This window comes from Eumetopias jubatus, unplaced genomic scaffold (genome assembly GCF_037043125.1).
Source record: "Eumetopias jubatus isolate StellerSeaLion01/CBP00866 unplaced genomic scaffold, mEumJub1_p1.0 scaffold_9, whole genome shotgun sequence".
NCBI classification, from domain to species: Eukaryota; Metazoa; Chordata; class Mammalia; order Carnivora; family Otariidae; genus Eumetopias; species Eumetopias jubatus.
Window position 1 is genome coordinate 115166575 of NW_028274815.1, and position 14731 is coordinate 115181305.

The 14731-nt window shown below is 51.9% G+C and overlaps 1 protein-coding gene across 1 annotated transcript; it reads left to right on the forward strand.

The window, feature by feature from the left end:
- The first annotated feature begins 1311 nt into the window (after positions 1 to 1311).
- Positions 1312 to 13221, forward strand: BPIFB6 (BPI fold containing family B member 6). Its single transcript, XM_028118531.2, has 15 exons — positions 1312 to 1441; positions 2714 to 2813; positions 3880 to 3984; positions 4454 to 4603; positions 4762 to 4825; positions 5260 to 5320; positions 6112 to 6203; positions 7007 to 7183; positions 8264 to 8317; positions 8691 to 8864; positions 9638 to 9705; positions 11143 to 11188; positions 12000 to 12063; positions 12494 to 12570; positions 13189 to 13221. Exons 1-15 carry the CDS (start codon positions 1342 to 1344, stop codon positions 13219 to 13221), a joined length of 1365 nt encoding a protein of 454 aa, XP_027974332.1. The 5' UTR covers positions 1312 to 1341.
- Positions 13222 to 14731: the final 1510 nt, after the last annotated feature.

The following is a 14731-nucleotide window of genomic DNA, read 5'->3' on the forward strand; positions in this document are numbered from 1 at the left end:
CATGCCCACGGCACATGAGTGTGTGTGTTTACAGAGGTCGAGGAAACACTAAAACTGATTATGTTTAAGCCCAAATAGATCTTTAAAAATTGAATGACAGAAAAAGAGATCACACTTTCATTTAGCAAATATTGATTGTAGGCCTGAATGGTCTTCCTGGCTTTTTAAAAGCTAGCTTCTTCTCATCCTTCAGATCTCAGCCTAAATATCTCCTTCTCAGAGGGTCCTTCCCTGACCACCCCAGCCCTCATGCCCTGGGTGAGCATGCAGGCCTGTGTGTGCACGCAGGCGCGTGCACGCGCGCGCGCATACACACACACACACAAACACACACGCATGCACACACTCTATCCCATTCTATTGCTTCTCTTTAAGATTCAGGAGGAGCAGGACTATCTCTGCCATGTGTACCTTGTGGCCCGGTCTGCCTGGCACATAGTAGGCACTCAATAAATATGAGGCGAATGAATGAATACGGGCTCTGGCCAGGGAGGCGGCCCCGGTAGGCACCCATCTCTGTCGGTGGGTCCATGGAGTCCCCAGTGGCCGAGCCTGCTGGTAGCAGGAATCCAACTGGAACTCCCCCTCTCTGGGTGACACAGGCCAGGCCCTGTGGTCCCTCCTTAATTCTCTCCAGCCACAGCTCAAACCTGAAATAAACACTTGGCCTCTGCTCAGGAGAATTTCAGCTCTCCGTAAGTAAGAAGGAGGGATTTCTGGGGGTCCAGTTGGGGTGAGGCTTTTCTGGAAACCTTGAAGGGCCCGGGCAGGTCCTTATTCAGTTCTCTACTCACTGTCTATGAGAACTTGGTGTGCCTCAGTTTCCCTTCTGGTGTGATAATATCTCAAGGGGCCTTAAGGAGCTGTGAGTTGGGATTTCTGGAAATGAGACTGAGCTGGAGGAAGTGAGGGATGCCATTGGCTGTAGTGTCAGGGTGAGGGGAGCAGAGGGTTCCCCCATTCCCTGTCCCCTCTGCAGCCCCAGCATTGCCTGGCACTGAGCTGCCCTTGAACTTATGAAAAGCAGCAGCTGAACCTCCCACCAACCCCATAATGCAGGCTGGTCAGGACACATCATGCCCACAGATGGGGAAACTGAGGCTTAGAAAAGGAAAGTGACCTTCCTGGGGTGCCCCCAAGGTCCTGTGTTTAATCTGGACACTCTTCGACTCCTCTGGAAGTCAGTAATGAGGTTTGCTGAACTGGCTGGAGTTCAAAGGCTCCCGGTCCCCCAAGACCATCCAGGGTGCCTGTTCTCTTCTGCAGCATGGGAGGTCCCCAGGGGAACCAGGGCCTAGGGGGGGCTGCACCCAATTCTGGCCCCGTGGCACAGGTGGAGCCATGCTGCGGATCCTGTTTCTGGCACTCTGCGGCCTGCTGACCCACACCCGAGCTGACCCCGGGGCACTGCTGCGGCTGGGCCTGGACATCATGAACCGCGGTGAGCTGGTGGGCTCGGGTGCGGGGCTGGGGGCAGGTGGTAGGTGGTGACCGCTCCTGTTTGCATGGCTTTGAGCATCCCATGATCCTCAAAATAAAGTTAGCAACAATGATATTATCCCTCCGTTTTACAGAGGAGGAAACTGAGGCCCAGAGAAAATGGGGTGACTTGTCCAAGGTCCCTCCACAAGCTGGAGGCAGAGCTGGAAACCCTGCTTTCCCGGAGCCTCTCCTGGCCCTGATAGCAGGCCTGGGGGCCATAAGTGGGTTGTGGGGAAGACAGACCGGAGCCAAATTCCAGCTCTGCTAACAATTTGCTGTGTGACCTCAGGCAAGGGGTTACTGCTCAGTGTTACGGTCCGCTCATCCTTTAATGTGAAATAGGGTGACCAGTCCTTACAATGAAATGTGAGATTACAATCTCCTGGAGGGCCTTTAGTAAAAGTTATTTGCCACCTCCTAGCTCCACGACTTTAGGGGAAATGAAGTCATGTGCTGGTGCAAAGGGCTGATGACAGTTCCTCGAGCTCGGTATTTGTCCCCTCTCTGGGAATTGGCCTATGACCGTTGTGCAGGTGTTTCTGGCACCGTGCCATTCAGGGGTGGGGCCTCCAGGCCCGGGGAACCAGTGGCATCTGCATCTTCAACAAGCTCTCAGAGCTCCCTAGTCACGCAGCTTTGAGAGTGGCTGGGCTACAAGATAAAGTCAGCACTCTAGCTTGGGGTTCGGACCCCCATGATATGCCCCCTGCAAACTGCTCCATCCCTGTCATGTCCCTCCCCACCCTCCAGCCCTGATGAATTTCTCACTCTTGACTCTCCATGCCACCTTCTTCCCTGCTTCTCCGCTTTTGCATTTTTTGTGGACTAGCCTTCTTTACGTCTTTGCTTCCTGGTGAAAGTTCCTATCCCTCCTTCAAGGACCAACTGATATGACGCCTCCTCCTGGAAGACTTCTGTAGCTCTTCTCTTCCTGGCCCAAACCCCTCCTGTTGTTCCTCCAGCTGTCTGCGTATTATGGCTCTTGTCACTTGTTACTGTCAGTGCTGGTGACTGTCTCCCCCATGAGGCAGGAGGAGGGCAGGGGCCGGGCGTGACTCCTCTCTGGGTCCCTGGATCACCCAGCCCAGGGTGGGGCGCAGGGACTGTGGGCACTGGGTGGTGCCACTTGTGAGTGGCCTGTGCCTGGAATGCCTGAGAGGTTGGCCCTGGGCAGGAAAGCCGTGGGGAGCCCAGCTAAGTATCTCTCTGGACACCACCACCCCCCTTCCAGAGGTGCAGAGCGCCATGGATGAGAGCCACATCCTGGAAGAGATGGCAGCTGAGGCGGGCAAGAATCGGCCGGGGGTGAAACCCATCAAGGGCATCACCAAGTGAGCAGGGGAGGGGCCTCGGGAGTGGCAGGGCAGAGGGTGCTGGGGAATGCTGTGACCAGGACCTGAGAGGGCAGGAAGGAGAGCTGGGGCAGGGCCTGGGGTCTCTTCTTGGCTTTGCCGCATGACCTTGGGTAGGTCACTGCTCCTGCTTGGACCTCACTCATCCACTGGAGACAATTGCTGAGTCTCATGAGCAGTGTCACTGGGTGGAGGAAGTGAGGTTGAGAAATCAAACTAACTCCCGGCATGCAGCAGGGGCTCATTGAATGCACGCGAAAAGTTCTCAAATGACAGAGGCAGAAAGGTATCAGCCACCATCTAACGACGAGGCAAATTTGTTCCATTGCAAGTGCCCTGTGGGCTTGATTGGTAGGGGCTGCCTAGAAGGATGTGCTGGGGAGGGTGGGCTCTGAGCACTCTGCACTGAGCAGGAAATAGACTGTGGTCAATTAGCAATACCTGTCGAGAGCTCAGGTCAGCAACGGGTGGGGGGTTGTTCAATATGCCACATCTCTGTTATCCTGGATCTCAACCAGTGGTTCTCAACCATGGGTGATTTTGCCTCCAAGGGACATTTGGCAATGTCTGGAAACATTTTTGGTTATCACAGCTTGTTGGACTGGGTGGACTCAGGTGCATCTTGTGCCTCTAGTGGGTAGAGACCAGGGATGCTGCTAAACATCCTACGAGACACAGGACCGCCCCCCCCACAACAAAGATTATTCTGCCCAAAATGTCAACAGTGGCACCATTAACAAACCCTGATCTAAGCAAACTTCCCCATTCTGCCAGTGGAGAAACTGAAGCCCCCACAGGGGAAGGGTGCAGCTCAAGATCACACAGCCAAGTGTCCCGACTCACACATGACAAGTACTTCTGTGTACAAACTGGTTTGTGTTCGGTCTTTGCGTTTCATAATGGCCCCACGAGGCAGGCTTATCCCTGTGGCATGGGATGGGGGATTTACCCAAGAGTTCCCAGCAAGGTGGTGGAGGAGTGGGTTAAGGGCACCTGGGTCTCAGCTGTCCAGTTCTCATTGCCGTGGATGTCTGTCCCCTCCCAGTCTGAGAGTGAAGGATGTGCAGCTGCCTGGCATCACATTGAACTTCATCCCTGGGGCGGGCATTTTCCAGTGTGTGTCCACCGGCATGACCATCACTGGCAAGAGGTGAGTATGGCAGAAGAGGGGAGGGAGGGAGGAGGATGACCTTGTCTTACTCTTACGTGTCATCTATTGAGTACCTACTGTGAACCACCTGGGTGCTGTGTTCTGAGATGGTGCATATTTGGTTCCTACATTTGGTGGGAACCAGACCTGAGCATAGACGATCACAGACTGAGTGATTAGCCTAGGACAGAGGAAGCCCAACAGTATGAGGGCACTCAGAAGAGGCTCTGGGGAGATAATGATGCTGAGAAGGGTTTTAAAGGATGTGTAGGAGTTCCCCAAAGCAAGATGGAACAGGAAAGACTGGTTTGGGGACCTTGGACAGGTCCCATCCTCTTTTCTGTCCTGTGGGGGTGGTGCTTCACCCTTTCCTCCTCCCCGAGCTGCTGAGACTGAGAGCAAAGAGGAGACAGGGATAGTGGCCACAGTGGCCAAGATGTCTATGATGCCTGCTTGCCCGCCCCTCCAGCTTCATGGGTGGGAACATGGAGATCATCGTGGCTCTGAACATCACAGCCACCAACCGGCTTCTGCAGGATGAGGAAACGGGCCTCCCCAGGTTTAAGAGCGAGGGCTGTGAGATCATCCTGGTCAGCGTGAAGACCAACCTGCCCAGCAAGTGAGGGGCTCTATGGCTGGGGAGGTGGGTGGGGTCCACCTTGCTACCCCTGCCCAGCATCCCACGTCCTGAGCCCTTGCATTTCCTTTGTCGTGTCCCTGTATGTCCTGTGCCTAACTGCTTGCCATTGGTGCCCTGTCGCTGTCCTCTGTGTCCAGCATGCTGCCTAAGGTTGTCAACAAGTTCCTGGACAGCACCCTACACAAAGTTCTTCCGAGCCTGGTGAGTGCCCAGAGCAAGCCTCCACCCGTATCCGCATCCGTGGCAGTGCTCAGACCAGAGCTGGCGTGAGTGTTTTCTCTCGGGTGTGACCCTGACTGACTGACCCCGCAGCTGAGGAGGACTCCGAGGCTGTGGCTGGCTCAGGAGGAGAAAGTGCCTTGATCATCTAGTGATGTCTGCCATGAGCACAGAAGGAGGAATGATTACCATTTGCTGGGGAACGAGTCCCTGCTGATTTTGCAGGCTGTGGTCAGCAGCTCTGGATTCTAGTCCAGGCTCTGCCACTGACTTTCTGTGTGACTTGTGGCCTCGGTTTCCTCTCCAGTCCCTGTCCCTCCAGGGCTTTTGGGTCTCCCCATGGAGTACCATTCAGCTGTGAGGAGTGAGACCCTCCATGCAGCGGCCCCTCAGCCCAGGACCTTCTCTGCTTCCAGATGTGTCCAGCCATCGACGCGGTCCTGGTGTATGTGAACAGGAAGTGGGCCAACCTGAATGGTGAGTGGCCCCAGCCATGCCTCGCTCCCACATGGGACATCAGGATGGCTGGGTTTGGAAGCCTCCACTCCTCATTCAAGGGCCTGCTCCAAGCCCAGCCTTGGGACTGAGGAGGTCTAAGGTCGCGGTGTCTGTCCATCCCCCGACTGTCCAGATGGGAAACCTGAGGCTCTGAGGGACTCTGGGGTTTTTGTCTTAGTCCTCCATCCAATGTTCTATCCATGACCCCCCAGACTCCAAGGACAGCAACCTTGGTGGGCTTGTCCACAAACCTTGCACCCTGAACAGTAATCCTATAGTGATGACACCTGACTCTTTCCTTTGCCAAGGGGATCTACTGCCTCTGTGATCTCGGGGTTCATAGGGTTCCCTAGTGGGGTGAGAGGAAAACCCAGTGGCTGGGAATGAAGAAAACTGGCTCATGTGCTCGGCAGCGTGGACTGGTTCACTTTACTCCTCTGAGCCTCAGTCTGCGCATCTGTAAAACAGAGCCAAGAATCCTGATCGTGCCAGTCTATTGTGGGAACTGAGCCACAACACCCCTCAGGAAACTCTCAAGCTCTGTGCCTGTACAGTGATGTGAGGGAGTGGGATTTCCAGGCCAGCCACTGCCGCCTCCATTCTAGAAATGAAATTACTGAGGCCCAGAGAGGCTAAGCAACTTGCCCTGGGTCACACAGAGGGCCAGATTCCCTGGCACCCCGGCCAGCTCAGGTAGCAGGTGGCTGGTGCCAGCATCTATGACCTGCCCCCAGTTGGTGCCTCTCTGAGTAGAACCCCCTCTTGCACAGCCCCCATGCCCGTGGGTCAGATGGGCACAGTCAAATATGTCCTGACGTCCATACCAACCACCACGGCCAGCTACATCCAAGTGGACTTCAGTGTAAGTGCCAGGGGGCCACCAGGGGAATGGGGTTCTCACCAGCCTGCTTCTGCCAGGGAAGTGGCTGGACTGGGGTGCGGAGGGTGGGGGGGGTCCCTCAGGCCCTGGCGGACCAAGCCCACTATGAGAGCGTTCCCTGACACTGAAGCTTTCTTTCTCTTTCTGCTCTCAACATGAACCCTGAGTCCTAGGCTGACTTCCAGGACCGCTGACCCCACACTCACACCTTTGCCAAGGTTGTCTGCTTCTCCCAATGAGTGGCTCACCCAGTTGTACCGATGGGAACACTGGGGCCTGGGGGGAGGCAGGACTTGGCCAGGGTCTCACTGGGAGTTTGTGGCAGAGTTGGGTCCTCAGCCAGGTCTTCAGAACTCCAGGTAACAGGTGAGATGCCTCCTCCAGGAATGGGAAGAAAAATCCTACAACATCATCTCCCTGTGACGTCTTCCTCCAGTGTGGATCTTTCAAGCCCTGCGTTGTTTTCCACTTGCCTCCTTCTGAGAATAAACAGAACGCATGCCTACATCAATGAGTGCTCCAACTCTCAGTCAGATTAACTGGGGTTACTTAAGCAATCCCCTGAGCAACCACCCATGGCTTAGTGACTGATTCCCTTATCCTCACGGGCCTCAGTTTACCCATCTGTACACTGGGAGGATAGCCTGCTCTTGGCTCTACCATCTAGTGACTTGCTGAGTTGGGGGCTGGTTTTGAGCGCCACTTAGTTTAGAGGACAGAGTCTTGACTCCAGCCACAGTCCTTCATGGCCAAGGCTGAGCATCTCTCTCCCCACTGACCCACAGCCTATGGTGCAGCAGCAAGAGGGCAACACCATCCAGCTTGCTGATGCTGGGGAGGCCTTCGAGTTCCCTGAGGGCTATGCGGAACGCTCCTCACAGCTGCTGCTCTCGGCCACTTTCCTCACCGCAGAGCTGGCCCTTCTGCGGAAGTCCTTCGATGTGAATGTCCATGATGTGAAGGTGAGCTGCCCCGTAATGACAGTCCCTGCTTGGTTGTCTGTTCTGAGAATTATCCTGGGGCTGTGGGCAGCACCAAGACTGGAGGTGCTGGGACTGACTTGGGTTTCTATCATCAGTTTGGCCCAGCACCCACCATCTCTCTGTCCATGTAACCACCATCTACTCATCCATCCATCCAACTGTCCATGCAACCAGGTTTTTATCCATCAACTTACAAATCTCATGCACTGGCCATCCATCCACCTTTTTTTATCCAGTCATCAGCCACTTGTCCATCCATCTCACTGTCATGTATTCATGCCCTAGACTCTATCCTTCCAGCTACCATCCATCCACCCTTCATATTATCCACACCTAGAACAGGGTCTGGTACTACTGAATAAGTGAGTATACACGTCCATCCTTCACCACCCAAACACCCGTCTACCCACTCAACTCTCCATTATCCAACCTCCTACTCCTCTGTCCATTCATCCGTCCTTCATCCATCACCACTGATCCATCCATTCATCCTCCTATCCATGCACCCACCATCCATCCATGTACCTTCTCATCCACCCTCCCACCTAACAATCCAATACTTATCCACTTTCCCATTCATTTATCAGACCATTCCATATCTTATTACCCACCCATCCTCCCTTCCATCATTCCTTTCTTCCCTCCACCCACCCCATCCACCTGCTCATCTATTATTCATTCTCCTACATAAGTGCTTATCCATCCATCCACGCATCCATTCAGCACTCATTTGTTGATCCATTTCCCCAGTCAATCTATCCACCCACAAATCCATCCACCCACCTTCCTCTCACCCATTACATCCATCCATTCTCCCATCTGTCTGCCACTTTTCATCCAATATTTTCTCAGCATCTGACCTAATGCTAAGAACCATGGACATTGGGTCACATAAGCCACAGTCTGGGCTACCCAGGAGCTCCTTATCTACTTAATCACAGAGTGATAACATTATGTTGGAGGGAACCTCAGAGGGCTTACCTTATAGAGTCAGAGGAAGTGTCTTTTAGGAAGGGCAGGGAAGGCTTCAGTAATCCTAACCTTGCTTTTATTTTATAGATTGGTCAGCTGCCCCCACAAACCACGAAGACACTGGCTGGCTTCATCCCTAAAGTGAGTGCCCTGACTGCCCATGATCACCATGTCTCCCCTGCCCTGTTCTCCAGTTGAAGGGACAAGGGATTTCGGAGGTATCTTTTCAAGGTCACATTTCCCTTGTCTGATGTGGAATATCCCGACTTCTCCATAAAGCACTCTTTGGGTCCAGCATAGAAACAGCTCAGTTTTTGTGAGTTGTACTTTCTATGTCCAATAAGAAAGAGCCAGACTGCTTGTTTTGTTTCTTTTATTTCCTGATAGACACATCCCTGCCCTTGCATGTCATGTTTCCTGGGTCCAAGGGACCTATTTCATGATGGACTCCTGGTTTCAGTTGAAGCCACCCGTCTGAGGGTAGGCCCTCAGGGGAATGTCCTGGTTTCTGTAGGTATCTAAGGCCTATCCCAAGTCGAAGCCCTTGGTGACCCAGATCAGGATAAACAAGCCCCCCAAGGTTACCATGAGGACAGGCAATAGCCTGCTGCACCTCCATGGCACCCTGGAGATGTTTGCTGCTCGGCGGCGGGGCAAGGCTCCTGTATCCCTCTTTCTCCTGGAAAGTGTGAGTAGAATCTGTTTCCCATGTAAGCCCTACCTTATGGATATTCAAGGCTTTTTAGTTGATAGCCAAGTAATGGATTGAAAAATCCTTAATTAATCCCAATTATGTGATCCTAACCTCCTGGGAGCTGTCACCTGATGTCTGATCCTTGGCTCTGCCACTGAACCTTTGAATGGCTAGAAAGATCAACAAACTGAGGGTCAATATTTGACTCCTTCCTTTCTCTCTCCTCCCTCCCTACCTTTCTTCTTCCCTCCTTCTCTACCTCCTTTCCTTCCTCCAACAGTCATTAGCATATACAAAGGCTGAGAAGGGCTCACCCACGAGAATATGGGAGCCTAGAAAAATCTCAAATCTAGGTGAGGAAATCACAGAGGACTTCCCAGAGGAGGTGATGCCTGACTTATGTTTTGAAGGTTGAGCAGGACTGACTAGAGAAAGGGTTGATGCTGGTGATAGAGGGCACTTCCAGGTAGAGATAACAGGGTGTGCAAAGTCTGGAGCAATAATGTGGTGTGTGCAAGGACCTACAAATGTGCCAGATATTTTTGAGAGTCCAGTCCTGGGGCAGGTACAGAGCTGCTGAGGAGTCTGGGTTGGGGGCATGGGGAGACTACTAGATTCAGTTCCCGAAGGTGGGATGGGCAGAGAGGAAGACCCCTGCTTTGCCATGGCAATGGTGCTGGGAAGATGGTGGAACCCCTGGTTTTACCAGCCCTTATGGGGCACCCACTGTCTTTTCCCTGCTTTTGTCTCCATCTGCCACCTGCCAGCACTTCAACCTGAAAATCCAGTACTCAGTTCATGAGAACCGTCTGCAGATGGTCACCTCTCTGGACAGGTAGGAGTCTGCTGCCCATGCTGGTGTCCCTGTTCCGTCATGTAGGCATTACCAACAGCACTTGGTTTTCTGCTTCAGGGTCTCCTTCTGATTCATCCAGCATGGCCCACACTGCCAGGCTGCTCTGGTCACTATCCCTTTTCTAGAATCCTCAATAGCTCCCCATTATCTGCATGATCTTTTCTCAAATCTTAGCCTGGCACTCAAGGCCCTTCTCAAATTCTCCCACTACGGCTCCTGCTCTTCCACTAGGCTCTTGCACAGTGAGTCTGATCATGGGACCATGTCCCCTTTTCCATTAATAAGCTTTTGTCCATGTCATCCAAATGCCACCTGCCACCTAGCACCCACCTCAAATGCCACCTTCTCCTGGAAGCCTGTCCTTCTACTAATAACAGCTAACATTTATAGAGTTCCGTCTATGTGAGGCACTGGTTTCATACATTATACTCATTATCCTACTTCAGTATCGTACTTTTCCTCATTAGCTTTGATGTTTGTCTTAATCTCTGATCTGACTTGTATTAGGCCAGGGTTCTTTCAGTGCCAGAGACAATTCCAACTTAACTGGCTTAAGCCCAAAAGGGAATCTTTGGGTTCACATAATTAAAAACTCTAGGCGTAGATCTTAATTTCAAGCATGGCTGGATCTTAGGTGCACAAAATCCTCAGGATCTCCCTTCTCCCTTGATCTTTGCTGTCCACGTTGTTGGTTAAATTCTCAGGCAGCCTGTCCCTAGGCAGTGGCAAAGTGACCCCAACCCCCTCTTGTCCAATTGTTCTCAATTACCAAGGCTGCTTCTCATTGGTTTAGCATGGATCACATGACCAATTTGACACTGGTCCCTGATGCCAGAGATGGAACGTTCTGACTGGCCAGATCTGAGTCATGTGCTCACCCTGGAACTCTGTATGCCTTGGAATGAGAGTGGAAAATGGGAGGTCTGCTACTGAATAGAGAATAGAACTTGGGAAGATAAAGCCACCAGATGACCATCACATGGCCTGTTTTGGTGCCATCATGTATTAGTGCTTACTGGAGGCTGTGCAGGGGAGGGGGTCACGTGAATGGTCCTGATCCTGTGTCCTGCAAGGATATGGGGCTGACTCATTGGGCAGCAAACCTCTGCATGCCTGGCCTTGGGCAGGAGCATAGACATGGCTGGGGGTTTCAGAGGGACGAGTCAGGACCAGTGGGAAGAGGGAGTGGTTTGAGCTGTAGGAAACAAAATGGGCTGTAATGAAAGGTGAGGAGGAGTGCCCCATCATAGGTAGCATCCAAGCAGGGACTTATGAGCACTTGGTCTGAAGGCTGTATAGGGACTTCTGCATCAGGGAGGGTTTGTAGGTGTTTGAGGTCCCCTTTATCCATGGCCAGGGACAGTGGCTTTGACTGCCTTACCCATGCCTTGTTCCCCCCGCCCCAACTCCATGCAGATTACTGAGCCTGTCACAGGAGTCCTCATCGATTGGTGCTTTCAACGTAAGTGTCTCAAGTGCTTCTTTCTCGTGTGCTTTGAGAGCAAGACTGTGCCTATTCTCCTTTGACACTGCAGGGATGACCCCTGAAATGGAGGCAGAGGGAAGAGGGCATCTTAACTGTGGGGCTTGGGGCAGCTGACTTGTTGTGTGACCTTGGGAAAGTCACTTAGCCTCTCTGAGTCCATCTCCTTTTCTGGATAGAATCTGGACATCTCCTGGATTGATTTTAATAACACTGTCGTGCATAGCAGCAGCCTGGGCTGGCTTGGTTGACCCAGCTGTCTTTTTTATTAGTCTCTATAGCCTCAGGGTCTAGGAAAGAACCTGACCAGTAGGCACCAATAATAATAATAATAACAACAGTAACACTTCCTGAGCACTTACGCTGTGCTCTGTGCTTTACCCAAACTCACTGAACCCCTGTGCATGGGTGCTATTATATTCCACTTTCACAGATGGGAAAACTGAGGTACAGAGAGGTAGCGAATGAAAGACTGATCAAAACCACTGAGTTTCCTGTAGGAGCAAAATGGGGTCCACAGGTCACCCGCTGTGTCCTGAATTCCTCCGTGCCTGCCCCATGACCCAAGGCCCATACGTCACTCAACAGGAACTAAGTGGAGGTGTAAGGCATCAGCCTACAGTCAAACAGGGTCCTGCCCAGTTTTGATGCTAGGTGGACAATTTGATGTCTCTAATATTCATTCTTGTGGTCCCCAGACCCAGTAGAAGTGAGGGCTGCCAAAATCTGTTGAATTGAGTTGAATCGAATGATGGGATGTAGGTATTCTCTCCTTCTCTCTTAACCCCAGGAGAAGAAATTGACTGGCTTCATTACTGATTATCTCCAAGAAGCGTACGTCCCGGTCATCAATGGTGAGGGCTTCAGGGAGCTTTGATTTTGCTGGTGTCAAGACGCACTCTAAGCAGGATGCCACCTGGGTGGTCTCAAAGCCCCTTCACTGGTCCCAGATAAGGGAGGCTATGAGGGAGAGGATAGCTAGTGCCAGGTCTTTGAAGCTAATGTAGTCTTAATGTCACCTGCCTGGGGACAAAGCCCCTTGCACAGTCTGGGACCCTTGGCTCTTGACCCCACACCATGAGTCAGATCTTGACTCAGACCTGGGATGTGAATACATGGTGATCAGGCTTATGTTCTCTGTGCCTGCACTGGCTGGCAGACGTCATGAGCCAGTCGCTGTGCTATTTCCCACTACTCTGCTCCAGGCGGCCGAGGAGGGGCTGTAAGGTGTAATCAGTCAACTGCAGGGCAGTCAGCTAAAATGACTCTTACTGTGTTTCTCAGATGCGCTCCAAGTCGGGTTCCCACTTCCGGACTTTCTGGACATCGATTACGACCTGGCAGAGCTGGGCATAGTAGAGGTGAGGAAAGGAGCTAAGGAGAGCCATGTCAGTCAGTACTTTTGGCCAATGAGGGATGAGCAAAAGTCTGCCTCTCTCAGCCTGGAGGGAGGAGGCTCGAGGAGGGCAGCAGCCATCAGTACAATCTTGCCACTCCCTTGAGCAAGACCCTGCCCCTCAGAACTTGGGCCTCCCTTGGCCAGGGGCTCCCCAGGAGGAAACTTGAATCCTGCTACTTTCCTTCTTTGGCATCTCAGGCAAATTACTTTACCTTTTTCTGTGGCTTAAAATAGGGATGATAATATGAGTGTATCCACCTCAGAGAGCTATTGAGATAATTCACCTAAAGGCATACAGTTAGTGTGTAATAAATATTAGCTTTATACTACATGCCAAGTATTGTGCTGAGAGCATTAAATGTACTTTTTTCTCATTTGATCTCTCCACTCTGGGAGGTAGGGACGCTGTTTCCCACTTGACCACTGAGAAAACAGACACTTAGAGATGTGAAGGGCCACAGGCAGGTCTAGTTTATCCTCTGCTCCTACACACCACCCTGGCTTCCATTTCCTGGCCACTGGCCTGAACCATGCTGAACGATGGTCCCTCATCCCTACCCGGCCCTTTGCTTCCTTCCAGAATGCCCTGGTGCTGGACTTGAAGTTGAACTGACCAGGGCAGGATTCGCCTTCTGGCTGCCCACATGCCACCACCCATCTGCGCCCTCTGGAGGAGCCCCTAACTGGAGCTGGTGGGCCAGGCCCCCCTACCACGAGTAGCCACCTCCTTTGACAAGGAGTGAGCCGGGCAGGCCTGGGCTGGGCCTTGGCAATAAACAGGAGAGAGATCCTCATGAACATCTGATGGTTCGATGTCTTTATTTGTAGTAAATTGATGTCTGCCTTTTCTTCCCCTTCAGTGGGTTTTGGAGTATAAGACCAGCGTGGGGTCTGAGGGTTGCTGGTCACAGCCTTGGGGGACAGGCATGGGCATATATGGAGTGCCTGCTGAATGCCATGCTTTGGGCTTTACTTGTACTATCTCATTTCATCCACCCAATAACCCACACAATCATGGCCATTCCCACTTTACAGATGAGTAAGTTGAGGCACAGGACCAACTCTCCTCACCAGGTCACACAGCTGAGCAAGTGGAAGAGTTCCTCTCAGCCCATCTCAGCTGCTTGCCCCAGATCTTGTGTTGAGGATGGCCCTATCCACAGGGAGCCTGCAGAAGCTCAGTGTGCTTCCAGAAGCTCTCCTGTGTCAGCCCCGGCAATCCTCACAAAACGTGAAGGACGTGAGAACTGTACCCATTTCACAGATGAGGAGACCAAGGCTCCAAGTAGAACAACTGGCCCAAGTCCACCTGGCAAGTCAGGAAGGGGACAGGGTTGGGATTGGAATTTGGGCTCTTGGGCCAGTCTGCCTGGGTTCAAGTCCTGGCTTTGCCTCCTTGCTGCTGTATGCCCTGGGCAAGTCACTTCACCTCTGTTTTCTCACCTGTAAAATGGGAATGATGACAGTACCAGCTTCTGCAGCGTTGTCCTGAGGTTTAAATAAATCAAATGATGAAAATGAGTTTTTGAGGCTGAGAGAGATGTGAATAGGTGTATCTGGTTGGAGTTAGGGAGGGGGTGCTAATTGTGCAAGGCCAAGGGCCAACTTGTGTGTTTGTGAGTACCTGTCAGTGTATAGGCAGCCTATGGATCAGGGCAGTCTGGGGCATGTGTGTGGACGGGAGGATCCAGTAGTAGAGGTCTGTGTGGGAAAAGACCTCTGGTGTCCATCCATGTCTGGGTGTGTTCTCGTGTCCGGAGTCTGTACCAGGGGCTCACAGACAACACTCATGTGAGGACTGGCTCCCAGGATTTGTCATATCTGCCCCATCACCTCTTCCGAGATTGGCACTGCTACTGTTCTCTAAATGGACTCCTTTTAAAAGTAAATGTTGTACACCTTCAATTTATACAAGGTTGTACACAAGTATATTTCAATTAAAAATAAAGAAATAAAAAATAAAAAGTAAATGTATGTTTATACATAATAAAGTGAACCATACATTTTAAGATAAATCTACTCTACATGGACCCTAAAAATCAGTGTCATTTGCTAGAACGTAAAAAAAAAAAATCCATAATTTTGAAAAAAATGTACATCAGGGGGTGATCAGTTGGTGCTCC